This window comes from Oculina patagonica, chromosome 4 (genome assembly GCF_052425735.1).
Source record: "Oculina patagonica isolate OP01 chromosome 4, crgOcupat, whole genome shotgun sequence".
NCBI lineage: Eukaryota > Metazoa > Cnidaria > Anthozoa > Scleractinia > Oculinidae > Oculina > Oculina patagonica.
In genome coordinates, this window is record NC_135761.1 from 17,282,894 (window position 1) to 17,306,163 (window position 23,270).

The following is a 23,270-nucleotide window of genomic DNA, read 5'->3' on the forward strand; positions in this document are numbered from 1 at the left end:
TTGTTTCACTGCAATGGATTGTCTATGTTTTTTATGCCGATTTTTCAAGAAGTTTTCTATCATTGCTTATTTCTGATTCGCAGGTAACGTAACTGCATCATGTAAAGCGTCGACAAACACAATCAAACATTCGATTTCCGAACGGTCGACAATCGTACTTAATTAATCGAACGTTCGATTATCAAACTCCTGCTTTCGAACAAAATCGAACCAAATTAAGTTCGATAAGGTACGTCTGTTCGAACTCACAGCAATTAGATGTTCGATGTTGTTCGTTAAATGAACCCAATCAAACGATTGGTGTTCGATTGAGTTGGACTGGTTCGATTTTGTTCGATAAGATACCCCTGGCGTATTTTCTTAGCCAAATCCCTCGATCCGTTTACCTGTTTGCCCCCCTCCCCCTCCCCCAACCCTATTTCCACTCGATTTGTACGTTCATTCCAGATCGGATACTGGTTGCTCGGAGTCAAACTTTGGTGTGGTAACAGTTCTCATCTGTCAGCCCCAATTGTAATACAAGAAAAAAAACCAAAACTGCAATTTTCCTCGTTTATTTGCACACACTTTTTTTTATTTAATGAAAGCTTGTTATGTTATACAGAATATTGTGCAGGGTGGGTTAATGCAATATAGACTAAACTATTTCATATATACTAATCTGTTTACATCGCGTATTGAAATGCGATATTTCCACTAAATGGGTCAAACAATTAGTGATGCGAGTTTACTGTACGTTGCCAGTTGTCAGTTAATTGTTCATTAACTGACTAAATCAGTGCTATTTTGGACCGTTTTTAGCCAACGCGGTTCCACCGTGTCCCCGAAACGTCACGTTTTGCAACCCCATCGAGACCCACAAATGAATTTGCTATGAAAAGATTCACACACGTTTTACTTAGATAAAATCAACTCCCTAATTTACATTAACTGGTCATTATCGATTGTTTTATTGTCGCTAAATTATGGCAAAATGCGTTTGGTTTTATTGAGTACGATATATAATACATTGTTATGCCGTAGAACTCGATATGCATGAATTTCTGACTGGAAAATAATCAAAACTTTTTTACCTTGTACATGACCGACCACTCCGCAAAAAAGAAACTGTTCTCTTTACGGAAAAGATGTTCAGGGCCGTAACTAGCAAGAGGTAAGACGAGGCACTTGCCTCGTCTTAATTTTTACCCAAAATTAAAAACAAAATATGTTTAGTTGGGAAAATATTCCCCAATTAAACAAGATTGATTTTTTTTCCAGAAATGCCTTATGAAAAATGTTTAAGAAATAGATTCAGAGCTACTAGCTCTTCAAATGTTCTGGAGAGCATGCTCCCAGAACCTCCAGGCAAGATCTTGCCTCGTCTATGCAAAAGTCTGGTTACGTCCCTGATGTTACCTCCATTTTTCACTGTAAAAGATGGCGAGTTGTATTTTTTAGCCCCCAATTTATCACGTGTATGTATGTTTGTTTAAAAACTAAGAAAAATCTATGATCTAAATCTCTATGACCTAAATTAAACTGCATTGCCTAGAATTAAAAGCAAACAGGAATTCAGGGTGAAAAACTTGTCGAGTTATAAAACAATCCTATTCAGTCTATCGGCCACATGCCTTTGGCGATGTCAGAGTTGTTTTTCGCTGCCAGGTCTCAAAGGGAAATAATCAAAGAAAGAGTTTTTGTGTGAAGCAACTTTTCTCGTGAGATGCATGTGGTGTAAAAACTGTACATTTGTTTCCGCCTTCTCCTGCAAGGCTGTGGTTTGTTTCTTTACTTGTTCCTTTAATAGAATATCGTTCTGTGGAGAAAACAGATAAGACAGAAACGTTATTTAAGAGTACTTATCATAAATTAAAATAATTCATCGTTGCAGCTCGCGCCGATTCCTACCATAATTCATTTGGAAACCTTCCGACCAACTGCCAAGTGATTCTTCCTCTGGTATGATCAAGTATTTTCGGCTAAGTAAACCGGTTTAACTATGCACAGGTTTTGGCCGATCGCGAGCGGACGGTCACTGAATACGCAATGTATTAAGCGAATTTTGCTAAAATCTATCACTGAACATTTTTTAACGATAGAAATTTTTCATGGTAGCCATGTTTTGGGACATTTTGATTTATCCTCTTTCTTGCAGTTACATTCACAATCTTAGTTAATTTTGGCAAGATTGCGAATCAAAGATGACGAACATAGTACTATGCAGGCAATAAATTAACTATGAATAGGCAATGAGTTAGTAACTTTTTTGGGAAGCATTTTTGGGTGTCCTGGGTATATTGGGTAGTTTTTACTCGTGAATGCATGAACGAGTATAGTGGGGAAGTTTAGCCTTCCATCCTTCCGTCCTTCCATCGATGTCCTTCCATCGAGTGGCTCATAGACCCCTTTGATCTAAAAAAAGGCATGTTGGTATACCACTTCCCCTCCCACTACCATTTTCCACTACCCCCCTCTCACCATGTCCCTTTTCTGGATGACACCCGTCTACTGGGTTTAAGCTCAATAACAGCTGTTGCAAAATTGGCATTATTTTTTTAAGCGATGACGTCAGGAAATCGCTTATTGCCATCGCATGACCGACCCGATCTTTTTGTCTTTTTGTCTGTTTCGGTCGAACAGAAATCAAGTTTAACTTGATAACAAGAAATCGCCGTATAGAACACAAAAGCAAAATACTCCCGTGCAGTTAGAATGGAACACTACAATGTATAAACGAAAGAGACTAATTACATATGATGGGATCTATTAGAATTAGTAGACAGAAATTTCTAACTCTCATAATAATAATAATAAGGGCCGCCGTGGGCAAGAGACCGTTTGACCTTTCTCGCAGCTTAAAAGCTAGCTCCCGCGTATCGTATGTCGTTTATCGGAAGTCACACACTACAATATAACGCAATCCACTGTTGTTCAATTGAGCAAATCTACGAAGAAAATGTATTATTAACTTTGCATCCTTGGCCTGCCTACTGTTAATTCTGTATTTTTTTTGAATTCCATCATATCCTAACTATGCTATTTAGACAATCACCAACATTGCTTCTTAGGTTTAAAAAATGTACACTGCAATTGGATAACAGTCTTTATCCCGCCCTCAATTATGTTAGACCCTTTGTGAAACGTCATCGCTTCTGCATGCACTGCATGCCGTTTATTTAGTTTGCTACTCACTTGACAAACGTTGCAATGGCCAGCAGAACAACTGCAGCGAAGTTTGGCGAGTTGTGAATACCTCCGGAATCTGAATACAAAAAAAGCAACTCAATTAATTATCGCCATTACACCAACAAGAAATCATTTTTTTAAGAATAAAAAAAACTGCATTCTGTGTGCATTTTTGCTTATTTCCCCTCGCTCGCCTTTTTTTATTTGTCTCCAGCGTAAAATAATTCCCGAGTGTTTGCCTAAGGCTACGTTAAAAGAAACGACCGGCCGTTTTATATTTTCTTTGTAAAATACATAAATATCTATACTTTCTTACCAAATATGAGAGAAACGTGAAATATTTAAGGGACAATGTCAGAGATGACACGTGAAAAATTAAGCCTCATTATTTTTAACTGTTTGTCAATTACAATCCATCTCAGTCTTTCTCAATTGCAGCCAGTTCTCCAAGTTTTTCTTTGTTTATTTCTCTCGTTGGCGTTTTTCTACTTTGATAAACTATTATTCTGATCTGTGATTTACTTCAATTAAGAGGAAATTTGGCACAGACGAATTTACCTATGGTGACATAGCCCCTTAAACGAGATATTTCCTATTGAAAAACAGTTGTAAAGCTGTGTAGCGAGACGTGCCACAGTCACAGACATTTCTGTAGCTGGGGTTGCAAAAAGCAAAGAATTGAAACAGGTTTTAACCTGATTCCTTTCACATTGGACATTAAAAGTAAATTTTGCAAAATCTTTCTAGTTATGATAATGTGTTTTTAACGCGAATTTCTAAATACCAGCTGCAGATTATGCTATCAAGGACGATCTCCCTTTTGCAAAGTATGCAAATAAATTCACAAAATTTACCATCGTCGTCGCACTCCACGGTGCAAGTGCCTTTGGGATCCCCAGGGCAATGTCCGTCCTCTTTCTTCTCTTTAAGCAAAATTCCTTCACATTTATCCACCGGAGTGCATTCTGGGACTACAATCATTTCCCCACCTGCTCCATCACAGCAGACTTGTTGGCATTGCCCAGCTTTCGGCTTGTATTTTATAGTGGCTCCTAAACATGAAAAAGTATGATAAAACATAAATGCATGAATCATTTATCTCAGGTGTATATTCGTTTTTTTTTTTCTTTGTTTGCTTGTGTTTTTTGGGTCCCTGTAGTTTTTCATTGCACGATTAAGACATCTGAAAGGGCTTATTACTAAAAGAGCCAATCATGGTTCAATATTGGCACTACAATTGGTGTTGGTAGACAGAGATTAAGAGCTTTAAATTAACAGCTCTTTTTTAATCATAAAATCGTGTAATGTATTTCTTTTTAATTTTTAACCAAGCTTACTCAGCCGTATTGAAAGAAAACAAGCCAAAGACGGACTAATTTTTGCCCTTTTCACGTGTCACCCATAAAACCTTTGCTACCCTTGAAGAAGGGCCGATATTTTCCCATAACAGCCCGCGGCCGTGGCTGGTTAATAAGATACATATTATGGTTCATTTATTGCCCGTACAAACAAGCAAGCAACAAGTGTTTTACAAAAGCGGCAAGTGTTTTACAAAATAATAAGGCTATTTAAGACTTTTATTTCGATTGCACGTAGTCACGTAAGAGATTATCCGGGGGATCTATTTTTCCAATTATGGCTTAAACCAACTTGCACAAGCAATATGTGTTTGGCCGAAATACTGCCAATGTTGGAGAGCATTTTGAAATAACTGTCGCAAAACCAAACCCGAAGAAAACACACTGGCCAAAAACAAACAAGTGAACCAATAAAAACTTGAATCAGATACAGGTAGCCGGCACGAAGCGCGTGTAAACGTGTGCGAGGGAGTCACGCTTGGTTTTGGTTTTACTTCTGATAGATTGAAAACGTGGCGCGCGGTTTTTAAACCAATCACTTAGATGTTTTCGACACTCAAGTGAACATCACTCCTTTAGTGATGTAAGTGAGCCATCCGCAACTATAACCACTACTAACCATGGCCACTGCAAATAAGTTACTTACCAATAAACGTAAAGGTGGCTTCTGTGTTGCTCGTTGTTAAATTGCGAATTGATCCGTTCTTGAGTGCTTCCTCGAACACCCCTTGAATGGTTTTTCCTTCCGGAATCGGGCTGTAAAAAGACATATCTAATGCCATATTGAGGGGAGAATTGCAGCTAATGCTCTTGGTTTTTACAAACTTTACCGAAAATCCTGCTTTAACATAAATTCCTAAGATCTGAAAAAGAGAAAAAAAAATTACGTGTTAAAGCTAAAATATGTAGAAATATAGCATGATATTATTTATTTTAGCTATTTATTTTAGCTATAAAGCTAAAATAAATGCTAATAATTTGTGACAGTTACAGTTTCAGTTGGGTGCACGTACGTACATTTAACGCAATTAACTCTTGTTCGATATTCACAGCTCATCTCTCTTTTCTTAATTAGCACGATTGTAATGATCATCATGTATGTATTTTTCATTATGATTTGCAACAAGAATGTAAGATGATATCGTTAATGGTAAAAACATGAGTTAACGGTCTAAATGATAGATTAATAAATCGGAATGGTAATGGTGTTGATATGCCCTGAAGGTGAGAGTACTTCCCTTACAGATCTGTTGGGTTGCCAACCCAAGGAAGAGAAAGAAACTCAAGGAAGAGGGTCACACAGTGTGTGACCTTCTTTCGTGAAACCTTTTCTTCATTTTAGACCAAAATAAGTGATTTTTTATCTCTACTCCTTATCTCAGAACTGACCAAAAAAAATTTATACTCTATATTTCAGACCTGTAAAAAAGGCTTAAAAAATCTTTACCCCATTTTGATACCAAAAAGACTCAAATGCTACCCCTCAGTGCAGCGAGAACCCTCCTTCCCTTTGATTTGGACATGTTAAGTGTTTTATAGTTACTTACATCAATCTGCAGGCTGACATTTAAGGTCTGCACATTGCCACTGCAAGCAGTTGTGACCTTTAGGGTTAAAGCAACCGTTGGACCTGATAAAGAAAAGAGAACATCATTCGAAAGTCAGATCAAAACAAAACAAATATCTTTTGCTCTTGCTAGAATTAGGTTGTCTTATTGGACAACCTGTGAAGGGGTTACAATATTGCACTGGTTTGCAAACTGCTTCTTCCTCCATTTTTTTTTTCTAAGCTATTACTTTTTGTGAACGTCCAGCCAAAATCCAAGCTCTTGTACTACTTGTTCGTTTATAGGAACAATAGTCCCATTTGCAGTTGGGGTCACGTGACCAAACTTTTTGCTAATTTTTATATTATGGGCTATAACTTAAAGGGTATGTGTTTTTAGTCTAAACTGTTCTGAAATAAGTTGTAGGCAACTTTACCCATGAAAAACATTATCTTTAAACATTTAACTGAAGATATAACCTTTATATTGGGTTCGAAATCAAACTTTGCCTATACACCATTTTAATATTTTAATATTTTATTTTTCCGCGATTGACGTCATTAATAAAACATTTAAAATGACACCTCGGCTTATTACAATGGCTGATACTTCATTTTAATAAGTCGAGGCGTAGATGAATATTTCATTAACAACGTCTTTCGCGGAAAGTTAAATAATCAAAATGGTGTCTCGACTTATTAAAATGGTGTATAAATATCGATTTTTTTTGAAGGCGCGCGGAAACAACTTGAAAACGTTGGCTAACATTTTCAAATTTCAATCCAATTCCATCCGAGCCATCCGCAGTCAAATGCGCTTTTGAACAGTTTTAGTGCTCTAAAATAGCAATTTTTATTAAAAATGGACTATTATTTTTAAGTTTCCTACGACACAAATATAAATTTTGGCTGTTCAAAAATCTGTTAAAATCCGTGACATAGTCCCTTTAAATAATGCCAGAAAAAGAAAGAGCGTGTCAAAAATAGCAATTTGGCCAAGAATGAGGCTTCTGGTACTAAAAAGTAAGGTTATACAACAGTTTGAATTTTTGGAAAATATAAAGATTGGCTTTTGGAAAATGTTGCTGGAGGGTACGTTTTTGTCCTCCATCAACTTTTTCCATACAGATCTCCTTAATTTTTCAAAAATTTAAACCATTCTAAAATCACATTCTTTAATGTCAGGGGCCTGAAACTTTCTATTTCTGGCATTTTTAAGTTATAGCCCATAATGTTGTGACAAGTGGGTCACGTGATGGCCTAGCAGTTTAAAATTTAATGGCGGTCGTCAAATTAAAACCACTGAGTCAAAATGATCGAGAGCCACCATGGCAACAAAAAGTACAATGAATCATTCAAGAATGGAAGCAAGGCATATCATTATTAGTTTTGGTTCAGAAACTGAGTGGTCGATAAGGAAACCTTTCTACTCTTATTGGTTCAGATAATCCATCCTTTTATGTACATCAGTGCTATTTTAATCATCCCAAGTACCAATAAAGGGAGGGAATTTTAACAGTTCATCATTGTTTGACAAGCAAATCTTATCCTACGTTCAGTACTCATGAGTTTCTTGTCACTGGAAAAAGCCTACTCTTCTTTTACAACTGTATGTAAACCCTTTCAGTATAAAAAACTCACCTGGTGTTTTGTTTACAACAACGCTACTTGAAGTGGCTGTTGTTTGGGTAGTTGTAGTAGACATTCCACCACCTCCTCCTCCGCCGCCTGATGCTGTTGTTGTGACAGATGCCCCTCCTCCTCCTCCTCCTCCTCCGCTTGCTGATGGAGTGACAGATGCCCCACCTCCTCCTCCTCCGCCTGGTGAGGATGTGACAGATGCTCCACTTCCTCCTACAGCTGATGAAGGATTAATAATAATAATAGTAGTAGACGCTCCTCCTGCAGCTGACGAAGTAGTCATTCCTTCTGCAGCTGATGAAGTAGTCATTCCTCCTGCAGCTGATGAAGTAGTCATTCCTCCTGCATTTGATGAAGTAGTCATTCCTCCTGCAGCTGATGAAGTAGTCATTACTCCTGCAGCTGATGAAGTAGTCATTCCTCCAGCAGCTGATGAAGTAGTCATTCCTCCTGCAACTGATGAAGTAGTCATTCCTCCCGCAGCCGATGAAGTAGTCATTCCTCCCGCAGCTGATGAAGTAGTCATTCCTCCCGCAGTTGATGAAGTAGTCATTCCTCCTGCAGCTGATGAAGTAAACGTCATTCCTCCTGCAGCTGATGAAGTAGTCATTCCTCCTGCAGCTGATGAAGTAGTCATTCCTCCTGCAGCTGATGAAGTAGTCGATCCTCCTAAGATAAGATAAGATAAGATAAGATAAGAACTTTAATAGTCAGCTATTTACTATTTACAATAAAAAAACCCACTTAACTCTAATATTTACAAACAAAATTAAAATTACATTAATTAATGATTAAAAATTTAAAAGAAGATGGTTCCTAAGGTTATTTGTTTTAAAAGAGTTCAGAGATTCAGCGTTTTTGATTTTAATGTCTAGGCAGTTCCAGAGATTTACGGCTCTGTAGGTGAATGTTCTTTGGCCTGCTGCGGTCCTGAACAGCGGAATATGCAAGCTTTGGTGTTGCCGGGTTTCTCGTCCATGAACATCAGATCTTTTACAAAACTTGTTGCTTAAATAACTGTGTGCTAAATTATTTAGACATTTGTACATTAATACTGTGAGTGATAGACTTAGCTTGTTTATCACAATTAAATACCGCGGCGGAAATTCCACGCCACGCCTAGGCAGTAAAATGACGGCGAGTCCCATGCCTCTATTCATTTCCAATTCCTAAGCGATCAGCGAGCAAACAGCATAAGTAGCGTGTTAGCGAATCAATTTTTTTTTGCAATGACGAGCTTTGACTTCAAACAGTGGTGCCAAACTTCTGGTCTAAAGGAGGGCACAATAGAACAGCTGGAGAAAAACGACCTTGATAGCCAGGAGGCTTTAAAGCTGGTTAATAAGGACGATGTTGCGACGCTGGATTTAACCCTTGGGCAAAGGAAACTCCTGTTGCAAGCCGTGGCACTACTGGATAGCAAAGGGAAAAGCGACGAGTCTAAGAAGACGAAATCGAGCGAGACCGGCCCCGTGACTACCAAGTCATTGGCAAACGACTCCGGCCTGGAGGAATTGCTAAAGAAGATCGGAGGCATATCACTAGATGACCCGTTAGTTACTCTTGGAGCCACGGAGCAGCCATTCTCTGAGCCACTGGAAAGAGTGGACAACAATCCCCAAGTGTTCCTTGGAACCCAGCAACCAGCGCAAGGCAAGAAAGGAGGTGAGGAAAAACCTTTTTTAATTCCCGATTTTGTGAGCACTGGATCTTACGATGGCTCCATTGAAGACGAGCAAGAAATTGGTGGGTCCACTGGTGCTCGCATTGTACTACGTGCTCCCAGAAGCAAACCAAAATTAGAAAACATTTCATTGTCAATGTGGGTTGCCGCAAACGCGAGAATTATGCACCAGCTAACAAACACCGGAAAACTTTCAGGCACGTCGCAAATTGCAGATTACCTTTCATATACAGTGAAAGTAGCGGAACTGCTAGAGTCCCACACCCTTGCCTCTGTTGTCATCTACGACAACGAATATCGCAAACTTCAGCACCAGTACGGGTTTCGCTGGGGCAGCGACTCGCAGCATCTCCATACGCGTTTTCTCATTAAACGTCGTGCAGTAAATCAGATTAATCAAAATCTGGCCAGGCCCAACGCCAACCCACGCTACAATTCCGACCGCCAACCGCATCTTGTCAAGCCTATCTGCCGCCAATTTAACTCTCTGACCGGCTGCAATTGACCCCAATGCCGCTTTCAACACGTATGCCTCGTGGCAAATTGTTCACAGCCCCACCCTCAACACGAACATCCACCCACGATGTCCGCTCAACGCACATGACTCGGCTCCAGTTCCTTTTTACACCCATCTCCGCTGACCAATAACATTAACGCCTGGACAGAAAATTTGACAAATGATATTGACCGCGACTATCTGTTAACAAGACTTACGGAAGGCTTTCGTATTGTATCGCGTGACTCTGAATTGCGACCAGCAGATGTGGCAAATTACAAATCGGCAACTGGGCAAGAGGTTCGCGACAAGGTTGAAGAAGCGATACGCGAAGAAATGCAACACGGCAATTACATTGTTACAACTGCAAAACCTACTATAGTGAGTGCGCTAGGAGCAATACCAAAACCTGACAGTGACAATATCCGTCTTATCCACGACTGCAGCAGACCGCAACACAGCAACGTTAATTCGTACTCTGACACGAAACAGCACTACTCGTACGTGACAGTCGACAAAGCGGTATCACTTATCAAGAGTAACGCATATCTCGCAAAAATCGACCTCAAAAGTGCTTATCGACACGTGCCAATTCATCCGTCCAACTACACCGCAACAGGACTCGCATGGCATTTCCGTGGTGATAGCACGCTCACTTATCTATATGACTGCAAACTTCCATTTGGAGCCGCAAAAAGTCCGGAAATTTTTCATAGATTAACACAAGCAATCACGCGCATGATGGAACGGCGGGGATTTACGGTACTCGCTTATCTTGATGATTTTCTTATTATTTCTGACACCGCGCAAGAATGTAAACAAGCGTATCAAGAACTGATTAAACTCTTAGGCGAACTCGGGTTTCAAATCAACTGGAACAAGGCGGTAGGCCCTTGTCAGCGATTGACATTTCTAGGCATTGAAATTGACACCGTGCGTAGGCAACTAACATTGCCCGAACGCATACTCTGCGAGCTGCGATTGTTACTTAGCGAAACAACTGCGAAGCGATCTATCACAAAACGAGAGTTGCAGTCTCTCGTAGGCAAGCTTAATTTTGCCGCACGCGTTGTGTTCGGCGGAAGGACATTCTTACGGCGTATGATTGACACTGTTAACCACATGCGTCGCCCACATCATCACGCCCGGATTAAGTCACAAATGAGAGCCGATCTGGAATGGTGGACAGAGTTTTTAAGCGTCTTTAATGGCAAAACCTTTTTCGTAGACTCAGAGCCAGTTTCCACGGAAGAGTTCTCAACCGACGCCTGCCCGATTGGCGGAGGCGGATTTTTTCGAGGAGACTGGTTCTACGTCAATTGGGCCATAGACTATCCCAGTATGGCGAACATTCATATCAATTTGCAAGAAACATTTACGGTTCTCGTGGCCCTCGAGCGGTGGAAAGATGATCTTCGCGATAAGTGGATTACTGTGCGAACTGATAACACAACAACATTAAGCGCGATCAACAAGGGCACTTCTGGTAACCAGCTCGCAATGCAATGGCTGCGCAAAATTTTCTGGCTATCAGCTACGTACAACTTTCGTGTCACGGCACGATACATTCCCACAGCGTCTAACACTATAGCCGATGCCATTTCCCGTTTACATGACCCTACGCACTGTGAGGTCTTTGTAAAGAAACTTGTTAACCTCCCCCTAGCGATACGACCACAAGTCACGCCACATCTGTCACATAATGCCTTTGTCGCATTACCTTCACTGGTGCAGTACAGGCTCAGGAACAGCAACTTGATGTCGAGTTGAGGAAATACCGCGGGCAGGCTTTCGCACAGTCAACCACAGCTACCTATAAATCTCAACTTCGTGCCTATTTGCGTTTTTGTCTCTACTTTGGTTACACTCCGGTTCCATGCTCTTCTCATCATTTGCTTCGTTATGTCGTCTTCCTGGTCAGGACCCTCTCCGCCTCTAGCATTCCATGTTATTTAAATGTCGTGCGCATCGTACACCTACAAAGTGGATTCCCTAACCCTCTGCAAGAACCGTTCTTTAAATTTCAGAAAGACCTGCTTATGCGTGGCATCAAGCGCCTACATGGCAACGCTGTACGGCAAAAGCTTCCAATTACACCAGACCTTTTACGCAAAATCCACGGGACACTTCACTAACTCTTTAGATGCGACATTTTGGGCTGCCTGCGTCATCGCCTTTTTCTCCTTCTTTCGGAAGTCTAATCTACTCATCGCGTCGGCGGGCTCATTCGACCCTCAGAAACACTTACGCATGTGCGATATTCGCGTCTGTAAATGGGGCCTCCTGCTCATTGTGCGCTGGTCTAAGACTATCCAGTATCGTAATCGCACCTTGCTGGTGCCCGTCCCAAGGATAGAACACTCCACTCTCTGCCCGCATGCAGCAGTTACACAAGCGTTTAAATTGTTAAGCCGGCATGATTCGGGCACGCTCCTAAATGGTCCTGCCTTCGTGTACATAACCGGGGAACAAGTGCGACCACTAACCTACGCTACATTTACTAATAAACTTAAAAAGTCGCTACAACAATGCGGTGTTGACAGCTCCATGTACTCTGGACACTCCTTTCGACGTGGAGGAGCCACCTTTGCGCTTAACTGTGGTGTTCCCGGCCACTATATTAAGCTTCAAGGAGACTGGCTTTCTAATGCCTACGAACGTTATCTTGACACTTCGCTTCAGTACAAACTGATAGCTATAAACATAATGAGTAAGTCTATAACTCACTGAGCATTGCATACCAACTCTTTGGGGGTTTTGGGGGAATCGCGTTTGGTCTCTAGGCAATAGGCAATAAAGACCCAGTTACCCCCAATGAGTTGGTGCGTATTTAGTGAGTGATAGACTTAGCTTGTTTATCACAATTAAATACCGCGGCGGAAATTCCACGCCACGCCTAGGCAGTAAAATGACGGCGAGTCCCATGCCTCTATTCATTTCCAATTCCTAAGCGATCAGCGAGCAAACAGCATAAGTAGCGTGTTAGCGAATCAATTTTTTTTTTCTTTATGTATAAAATTTATTTCTCTCCCTGCTAAGGGGGGAATCGCGTTTGGTCTCTAGGCAATAAAGACCCAGTTACCCCCAATGAGTTGGTGTGTATTTAAAATCTCTAAAGGCTAGTAATTCTTTTAAAGGCAGCCAGTTTAGCTGACGGAGAAGTGGAGTCACGTGGTCGTACTTCCTTGAGTTGGTAACTGCAATTTTGCAACCAAGTCACGCTTACACTGATTGATGCACCCACGCTTACACTGATTGATGGACTCGATGACGTAGAAGTCTCAGCTAAAGTCATAGGTAAATTACTAGTTAGACATGTTAAAATTTTAATAAACTTTTCCCCTCTAAATACCTTACAAAATATTTCCTAGTTAGCAAATCGACAAGATGCCATATATGGTGAGTAATTACGTGTTTTCTTTCATCGGTACATAACAGATATCCTGCATTATTATCCTGCGTTATCTGTCATCCGCACATAACAGATATCCTGCGATATACGTAGATTGTGAAGATTCGTCCGAAATCTTGTAAAGCCGTCCATAATTACAGTTTTTCTTTCTGCAAAATGTGTTTTGTTGACAATTTGTTGAATAATAAAACAATTATCCTGCTCAATCTTGCGGAATATCGTCTGATTTTAGCCAACTCGGCCTACGGCCTCGTCGGCTAAGTATCAGGCGATATTCCGCGCGATTTCGCAGGATTATTGTTAACTATACGTAGTTTGCCATATTTGGAAGTGCGCTAAAGACGATTATTTGAAACAAAGTGGGTGATAATGTACAGTTGCACAACCACCAGTTCACCGACCATGTTAAATGTAACTGAGTACTATCAAATAAAGGCTTTTCTATCTTACCTGGACAGAGTGTTTTGTTGTCAAAACCTCGAACTGTGTGCTGAGGGAACGACATATCTGTAACATCAGTGGTATCATGATAGGCCCATATTATATAAATCGACTTCCCTTCCTGTGGAAACAATGCACAACATAATTGATACAATGTATTCATTGTTCACCTATCCCTGACTTAGATCATTACTTTCTATAACACAGCAGCTCAGTTATCGATTATTCTCAAATTGACTTCTTTATTTTCTGATAGAAACTGGAGCAAAAAACAGTGTCAGCATCGTCAATACCGTAATCAGGAGATAAACAAAGAATTGTTTGTCCAAAACTATGGTACAAAAATATTCGCATTGTGTTCTAAACGCTAAATGGTAAGAAAACAGATGTAATTGGTGAGCTTCCGACAACCTGAAACAAGAGAATTGAAGGACAATTAAAGGAATGAAGGGATGAATTAAAGTGAGAGAATTTCCCATGGACTTTCCTTCATCGTCCAAGGAAGATATTTGTCTTAATAGTCTCAGCTGCTAGCGAGCAGAAGATAAAAAAGCACCGACATCTGCGAGTGAAGTTAGTGCACCTTAAAAACCAGTACGGTTTTCAATTCCAGTTAACATATTTCAGTTCACTCTATCTAGCCCAATTTGACAGTGCTGCGACAAACCCGAGCTCACGCCAAAGTTGAGAGATTTTTTTAAGAGATGAAAGTTTGTCTGTCGTGCCCCCAACTCATTCTTGATATTCTGAACCACGGCGCCCAAAAACAGCAATTAAAAAAGTCGAAACCATGGCGTTCAAGACATTTAACCAAGCTGTCACCAAAAACAACGAAATAGTAGACTGCAGTCATGATTGACAGTAAACATAATTTATGTAAAAGCCCCGGGGGGGGGGGGTACTCCAAAAAGTTTTGTACGGGGAGGCTCCGCCCCAAGTTCTAACCCCTTACCCTTTTATATACCATTTTTGACAGAAATTGTACCCCTTTCGTATACCTTTAACTGAAAAAAGGTACCCCTTTCATATACCTAAGAGACATAACATGGCCTTAAAATAGGACGTTTTCTTGTCATTTTTATGTAGCTCTTAAGGTCGCGGGGGACACCTTAGGCTCATCATTATGCATTTATTTAAAGCGTATGCACGAAGTACAACGACTGACATCGACAACTTTACGAGATATTTATGACTGGATAAAAATATGGGCGCGTGCGCGTGATTTGTAAAAAAATCCTGTTTCTTTGATATTTTAACCAATTTAAACAACACTTAGCGATATACGTTCATATAGATTGTAGGAAGTCTTTGAGCTTATTTTCATTTAAATTTGAATATTTCTGCAACTCAGAGTAATCACAAAAATATTCGGCATAAACAATCGTGTCCTATTAAAAAACGCATTGTTCTCGCCGTAAAAGCGTGGAATATAATTACCATAATTACATCTCTCCTTGGCAAAATGATCGTATTTAGGCCGGGACACCTTCGGAAATCTCAAAGTTTTGACTTTTCCGACAATTTTGTGGCAGACTACAGCACGGATACAAAACTTCATGACTTGCCACTGCAGATTGGTAAACTATGAATACTGTAGTGTGTCATAACAGAAGCGGAATTTTAAAAGAGCGCTTTTAGAAAGAGGTAGAAGACATTAAATTCAAATTTGCGCACTTAAACCGCCGTAATTTGCTGGCAAACTTTAAATTTAAAAATCCGCTTCTGTTATGACACTCTAGAGGTATTGACTGATTAGTTTTTGACAAGATCCCAGTGTGCTGTTTTCTACTCGTTCCGCAAACTCTGCCACAAAATCATGTTTTTCCCAATTTGGCACTCACGAGGCTATAACATCGACGTTAAATGCAATCTACCAGATAAAAGACGACATTCACAATCTTTCATCAATTCTTTATGTCTCTGTAAAATTTGAGCTTAATCGCATCCATAACAGCTGAGAAATAAGCGTTTTAAAAGATGCAGGTCAAGCAAAATTTCCCTTCATGAATTTATTCATGCTGTAGGTATCCCCCGCGACCTTAATAAATTAAAATAATACAGCCATAAATTGCGTCTGTTTGAAATATTTTAATTAAAGGCCCTTTTAAATAGCCAAATGACATATTTCCATACCCTTTCATATACTTAAACGCGTGAAATCCCTACCCTTTTATATACCTGAAGCCTGAAAAAGGTACCCCTTTCGGGCGGAGCCTCCCCGTATAGGCCATTATAGGGAGTACCCCCCCCGGGGTAAAAGCTCTACTAAGCCCCCTCTTTTGAAGCCCCCACTCTCTAAAGCCACCCCTCCCCCGATGTTCAGTCTTTATAAGCCAAGATCTCTATGACGCCCACCATCCTTTCCTAGATCATAAATCATCAAACTTTATGAACAAGAAAACAAGACAACTTTAAGCTTTAAAGGGCATTATTCTTCCACATTAACTTGTTATTATGAAATGAATATATGAAACTCATATATATATATGAGTTTCATATATTCATTTCATATCTCCTCCATCCACGGGTATATTACGAACTCACAAGTGACCAGCTCCCAGTTGGCTTGATTGCTCAGAGGTCATGGATTCGATTCCCGTTCAAGCCTAATTTTTTTTTTCAGGCTTCCTTTTCTCGATCAACTGCCCAAGTTTAGTACATTACTGCGATGATCTTTCATTTGCTTAACTTGTTATTGTTGCTATAATTTTTGTAAAAATGTGTTATCGAACATCAATAAAATATGAAACAGGCCACTTTATTTCGTTGATGTGCACCCAAATAACTGATACGACCCTATCTATATTAAGCTCCCTACCCCCTCAAAAGCTCCTAAAAAGAAACAAGCCCCCCCCCCGGAGAGGAGGGAGCGGGCTTAAGGAAGCTTTTACGGTAACTAGATAATGTTGAATTTTGAAAGGTTAAAATTGTTACCTCAACCACAGTATCATTTTCGTCACTGGTGTTTTTTGCACGACAAAAAAATAAAGTTGTTACACCGTTGTCCTCACTGCAATTGATCAATATCCAGTCCTGCTGAAGATCCAACTGTGGCCGCTCCTGACCAATTGTCAGATAATCCTATTAAAGTAATTGAAATTTGAAATTAAGCTATCGAGTTCGATTTCATTTTTTTTTTCATTTCATTTATTTATTCTTTTCCAAAATTTACAATGATTATATAAAAACTAAACAACTAGAAAAAGAAAAACGAAAAAGGGCAAAAATATTTTAAGCTAATTTGTTGGCCTTGATTTAATTACAATAAAAAAGTTTAGGATAAAAAGAAAATTAAACTTAACATATTGAGAGGAAGAGGTATGGGTTCGATTTCCGGGGTACACTAATTTGGTGGTACGAAAGTGAAAATTGATATTATACTTTACCGTTCAGTCACACAAAATTCTTGACCCTTGGACATATATTAAAGTTGGGGGAAGGTTGTGGATGCTAACCCCTATGAGTTTTTTTGACACTTTTAAAATTGACTTTACTTTGGGATGTAAAGACATTCAGTAGCTGTTTTTTATTCCTCGGTGACTTTTTGATGTGAAAGTTGTTTTGTAAACGGTTCTTGTTATGTTACCTTTGCATTTGACTTGCACAACAACAACAACAACTATTTTATTTTGTCGAAAAAGATAAAAAAATTTTTACAGCTTAAAATAAATTAACTTACACAGGGGAAAAAAACACTCAGAATCGTTTATGAATCGTCCACGTTTACCAAAATTCCGCATTTTCAGAACAAATCTCTTCTTTCTTATGATATTTATCATTTAGCATTATTGTTTTAAAATAATTTTGTATCTATTCATGTTTTGTTTGACGTCATGAGAAAAGAGTGAAAAGAGTCAGATAATGGTGGATCCAATATGGCGGATTCAACGACGTCATACTCGGAAGTTTAGTGTCTTGTAACAGCGGGACAACCCCCCACCCCGGTACGGCTGTTGGGGTGTGACCTTGCATGTACGCCCGAGTGTTAAAATCAAGTTGGAAGGGGGAACGACTACCCATACATTCTAATAAATGAAATCCCAGCCATGATCTAGACTTGCTTCGGGTATAAAGAACTCTTTCCTGAAAAACCAAATTATCTAGAAAATTTACCATTTGTCCTCCAGGAAAGGTTATACGATAAAAGTTTGTAAGATAAAAAAGTGAAGGTGACAAATAAACTTTGCATATATTTGTGTGTACTTAATAGTTTAAGGACTCCCTGAAACTGAAACCGATACATTTGTCACATAAACGTGTTACCTGCAAGTAGCATGACCCATTATCATACACTCCTCCAACAGCAACATCGTAATCTGTCATGTTGGTTGGGGCTTCATTGGCAAGACCAAAGCCTACCCAGCCAGTAGTGTTCACTTCCACTTTAAAATATATCCTGTCTGAGGTTTCATTAAACGTCCAAGACACGTTGTAGTTACCATTGTCGTAAGAGCAAGAGTATGGGAAATACCATGGTTGAACTAAAAATAGAAAAAATACAGTCAGGAAACGAAGAAATAGCGATTCCAATATTATCATCATCATTGCCATCATCATCATTATCATCATTGTTATTTTTATTATTACGGTTATTATTGTTATTATTATTATTATTATTATTAGTATTATTATTATTATTAATATCAAAGGTATTTCTATAATGGCATGTTTATTTTGTGCAATGTGTAATATTTGTACGACCATTGGGGAAAAATTCGATTTCCGTTCCATGTCTGTCATCAAGAATTAACTAATTGATCAGAACTGAGTTCTGTTTACCGACTTAATCTACAATCCTCTATTTCCGCACAATAAACTACGTTCAAAGGCAAGCTATCAGACGCATGTAGGATATGCATAAGTAAGTATTCACTGGTGAGCTGAAAAGTTTTAATTAACTGCAAAGACATAACCTGCGTACAAAAACATGTACACGCAAAAAATGTACAGAGAGCGTACAAAACCTAGCCTGCGTTGCAGACGAACAAAACTCCGGTTATATAACCGGGGTTTTGTTCGTCTGCAACGCAGGCTAGCAAAACCTGATTGCACCGAAAAACTCTTCCTTTTTTCTTAAGTAACTCGTGTAATTTGATTTTTATATAAATGAAGATGCAACACGAGAGCTGTGTCATTTTTCAGTTGCTAAACCACACGGAATTTATAATTACAGACCAATCACCATGGCTCATACATGTTTTGTGTTAATATTAATGGTCTCAAGTCACTGGTCTTCATTCATTCGTTAACTGCTCCACGCTAAAGAGTGCGACAATAGAAACAGCGTGGTCTCTGTCATAATATATGTTACGTCACTCGTAATCACGTGGTCTTTCAATAAACATGGCATGGTGTCAGAAGTGGTAGATTCAAACACAGTTTGAACTACAAAAACCTAGCTCAAAATGAGTGTATTCAAGCCGCCCTCAACGCTAAGTCTAGAGGGAAATGTTGCAGAAAACTGGCGTAAGTGGAAACAGCGATTTCAACTGTACATGGAAGCTTCAGGATCAATGAAGAAACCCGAGAAGCAACGAGTCGCCATATTTCTTCATCTCGTGGGAGAAGAAGCACTTGAGATTTACAACACATTTTCATTATCGACCGCGGAGCAAAAGCTCGACGTCCTATTCCAGAAATTTGAGGACTATTGTAATCCGAGGCGGAATATCACATTTGAACGGCACAAATTCTTCACCTGTGTTCAGGAACCGACCGAAGGCATCGACCAGTATGTAACCGAGCTGCGCACCAAAGCAAGCACGTGCGAATTTGGCGTACTGTGTGAAAGCTTAATTCGAGATAGAATCGTTTGTGGAATACTTTGCGACACTATGAGAGAAAAGTTATTGCAAGAAAACGATTTAAGTCTTCAGAAAGCCATTGATATGTGCAGAGCGTCGGAGTTTTCCAAACGCCAAACGAAATCGATAACCGAAGAATCTAAAAGTGTAGATTATGTAGATAAGAAAGCTACACCGAGTGGTAAATTCCCGCCAAAGGACAGAAAGGATAAAAATGACCAGTCGAAGACAAAAAATGGAATCCAAAAGGCATGCAAGCGATGTGGAACACTTCATGCACCGAGAAAATGTCCAGCTTATGGAAAAATCTGTCTCAAATGCAAGAATCGAAACCACTTCGCATCTCAGTGTCTCACGAAGAATGTTTATTTAGTGGAAAGCGATCAAGCCGCTCAACCTATTGTCGAAGACGAGGAGTTAGAAGAATTATTCATCGGTCAAGTCCAGAAAGATGACCATGGGCAAGAATGGAAAGCATCTCTTCAAGTGAACAACAACATGGTAGAGTTTAAATTGGATACTGGAGCACAAGCAAATGTAATTCCATCGGATGTATTCAACTCGCTCAAAGGAACACCGCAGCTGAAGACAACTAAAGCAAAACTCACTGGCTTCAGTGGATCTGTAATACCTGTGCTAGGAGTGGCCAGAATGATTTGTAAGTACAAAGACAAACAGATTGATTCTGATTTCTTTGTTGTTGAAGCTGAAGGTCAACCCCCCCCCCCTACTCGGATTAAGAGCATGTCAGGAACTGAGCTTAATTAAGTTTGTCAGAACTGTTGACACAGCTGATGTCAATACTAAGAGTTCTATCCTTGATGAATTTAATGACCTATTTGAAGGCCTTGGAGAGCTTGAAGGGGAACACCATATTGAAATTAATCCAGAAGTTAAGCCTGTCATTCACCCCCCTAGAAAGGTTCCATTCACCCTTCTACCCAAGCTAAAGAACGAATTAGAACGAATGGAACAGTTGGGTGCCATAGAGAAAGTTGATCAGCCAACAGAATGGGTTAACTCCATTGTGATAGTGGAAAAGCCAGATGGAAATCTGAGAATATGTCTTGATCCAAAAGATTTGAACCGAGCAGTGAAGAGAGAACATTTCCAACTCCCAACAGCCACTGAGATAACTAGCAAGTTAACTGGTGCAAAAGTATTCAGCAAATTAGATGCCAAAGATGGCTTCTGGCATGTTAAGCTAGACCACCCTAGTTCCCTTCTCACAACCTTTAACACACCATTTGGACGTTTCAAGTTTAATCGCTTACCATTTGGCCTGAATTCCTCGAATGAAGTATTTCAGAAGAAAATGCAGTTTGCCTTTGAAGGAATTGAAGGAGCAGAAGTTATCTATGATGATCTTCTTGTATGGGGCAAAGATGAAGAGTGCCACGACAAAGCACTCAGAAATGTGCTTGAGAGAGCCCGCGAGAAAGGTGTTAAGCTGAAGAAACAAAAGTGTGAAATCAAGATTCCCGAAGTTGTGTACATTGGTGACAAGATTACCAAAGATGGAATCAAACCTGATGAATCAAAGATTGAGGCAATCCTTAACTTGCCATCCCCGCAAAACAAGAAGGATGTGGAGCGCCTGCTAGGCATGGTAACTTACCTAAGCAAGTTCATCCCAAACATGAGCGCCTTAACTGAGCCGCTAAGAGTCCTACTCAAGCAAGAGGTACAATGGCACTGGGAGGAGCAGCAAGAAAAAGCTCTTAATGAAATTAAGAAGGTCCTAACCTCAAAACCAGTACTGAGCTACTATGATGTAAACAAGCCTGTGAAGCTTTCAGTAGATGCATCCCAATCAGGACTTGGAGCTGTGTTACTTCAAGATAATCAGCCTGTGGCATATGCATCAAAATCCCTGACTGACTGCCAGAAAGGGTATGCACAGATTGAAAAAGAAACACTGGCAATAGTATTTGGATGCGAACGTTTTCATCAGTACCTGTATGGCAAAGAGATAGAAGTAGAATCTGATCACAAGCCACTAGAAGCAATATTTGCCAAACCAATTGCCAAAGCACCACCCAGAATACAACGCCTACTGCTTCGATTGCAGCACTACCACCTAAACGTGAAGTACGTTCCAGGAAAACTGATGTTCATCGCTGATGCACTATCCAGAGCCCACCTGGAGACCACTAACACTAATCAAGGGATACCTGATGCTGAAATTGAAATGCAAATCCATCTCCTGGTAGCTAATCTCCCAATTTCAGAGCAGAAACTAAAAGAGTTTCAAGAAGCAACAAAGGCAGATCAATCTCTTCAGACAGTTGCACAGCTGACCAAACAAGGATGGCCTGACCACAAGAATAAAGTACCTGCTGATGCAAAACCATACTGGAGTTTCAAAGAGGAAATTCATGAAGCTGATGGAATTCTCTTCAAAAGTCACAAGATGATTGTTCCTGAACGACTGAGACCCGAAATGCTTAAAAGAATTCACGAAAGCCACCTTGGAATTGAGAAGAGCAAGCGAAGAGCCCGTGACATCCTGTACTGGCCGAACATGAATGCACAGATTACAGATGTGATTGCAAATTGCAGTTCATGCCTAAAGCATAGAAAGAACAATACCAAAGAGCCACTGATACAGCATGAAGTTCCAGATAGGCCCTGGCAAAAGATCGCCTGCGATCTATTCACCCTTGGTGGAAAGGACTATCTCTTAACTGTCGACTATTACTCAAAATGGGTAGAAATTGGCTTGCTGCGCGACAGCACCGTAAGTTCTGAAGTCATCACCCAACTTAAATCCACCTTTGCACGCTATGGGATACCTGATGAGGTCATTTCTGACAACGGTCCCCAGTTCTCAAGCCGGAAATTTAAACAGTTTGCAGATTCATGGGAATTTAAACACACAACTACAAGTCCCAAGCACCCACAAGCAAATGGACAAGTAGAAAAAGCCGTTGGAACAGCCAAATCTGTACTAAAGAAAGCTAATGAAGATGGTACCGACCCATACATTGCCTTGCTGGAAAACAGAAATACTCCAATCACTGGACTGAGCTACTCTCCAGCTCAAATTTTCCTTAACAGAAGGCTGAAAACCAAACTTCCAACTGCTACACAGTTGCTGAATGCAAGAATCCCAACCGATGCTAAGTCCCAGCTCTTAGCTCAACAGAAATCACAGAAGCTGTACTTTGACAGAGGAGCAAAGTCACTACCTCCTGTCACAACTGGTGACACTGTTCAAATGAAAGCAAAGAATGGCTGGAAACCTGCTACGGTTACAAAACTTGCTCACACCCCTCGATCAGTAATTGTGAACAGCAATGGAACTCTCTACAGACGAAACAGGAGAGACATCATCAAGACACCGGAAGTCACAAGTCCGAAAGGTGACAGAGGGAACACGCAGAGCAGAGGAAGTGACAGAACCATCATCAAGACACCTGAAGTAGTCAGAACAAGATATGGCCGTACTATTCGAGCACCAAGACAAGATGACTTTATATACTATTAGTTTTTGTATATTGCATGTTGCTATGCTGACTTGCTGAGTTGTTGTTATCAGCTGAGAACACTTGTTTTAAAATGACTTTTGACATAAGGTCTTGGACAATGAACTGTGGACAATGTTGATATTTTAATAGCATGTTTATTACTCCTCATACATGTATTTGCTTAGAGGGGAGATGTCATATATATATGTTACGTCACTCGTAATCACGTGGTCTTTCAATAAACATGGCA

At 40.0% G+C, this 23,270-nt stretch overlaps 2 protein-coding genes across 4 annotated transcripts in view; one reads left to right on the forward strand and one right to left on the reverse strand.

Annotated features, from left to right (window-relative positions):
* LOC144648205 (uncharacterized) overlaps positions 1-23,270 on the forward strand; it is a 38,494-nt gene that overhangs the window by 10,640 nt on the left and 4,584 nt on the right. The window lies entirely within an intron of this gene.
* The window catches only part of LOC144649748 (uncharacterized), a 26,563-nt gene continuing 3,843 nt past the window's right edge, over positions 551-23,270 (reverse strand). Inside the window, exons 2-10 of one of the 3 annotated variants that reach the window (XM_078509327.1) lie at positions 18,010-18,227; positions 16,681-16,827; positions 13,756-13,867; positions 7,714-8,382; positions 6,074-6,156; positions 5,173-5,389; positions 4,023-4,220; positions 3,175-3,244; positions 551-1,798 (exon numbers count right to left, since the gene is read on the reverse strand). In XM_078509327.1, coding sequence (XP_078365453.1) covers positions 1,783-1,798; positions 3,175-3,244; positions 4,023-4,220; positions 5,173-5,389; positions 6,074-6,156; positions 7,714-8,382; positions 13,756-13,867; positions 16,681-16,827; positions 18,010-18,069 — 1,572 coding nt within the window. In that variant the 5' untranslated portion in view covers positions 18,070-18,227 and the 3' untranslated portion in view covers positions 551-1,782. Of the gene's footprint in view, positions 1,799-3,174; positions 3,245-4,022; positions 4,221-5,172; positions 5,390-6,073; positions 6,157-7,713; positions 8,383-13,755; positions 13,868-16,680; positions 16,828-18,009; positions 18,325-23,270 lie in introns of those variants that run through there. The other 2 variants (XM_078509326.1, XM_078509328.1) reach the window with 2 other exon arrangements.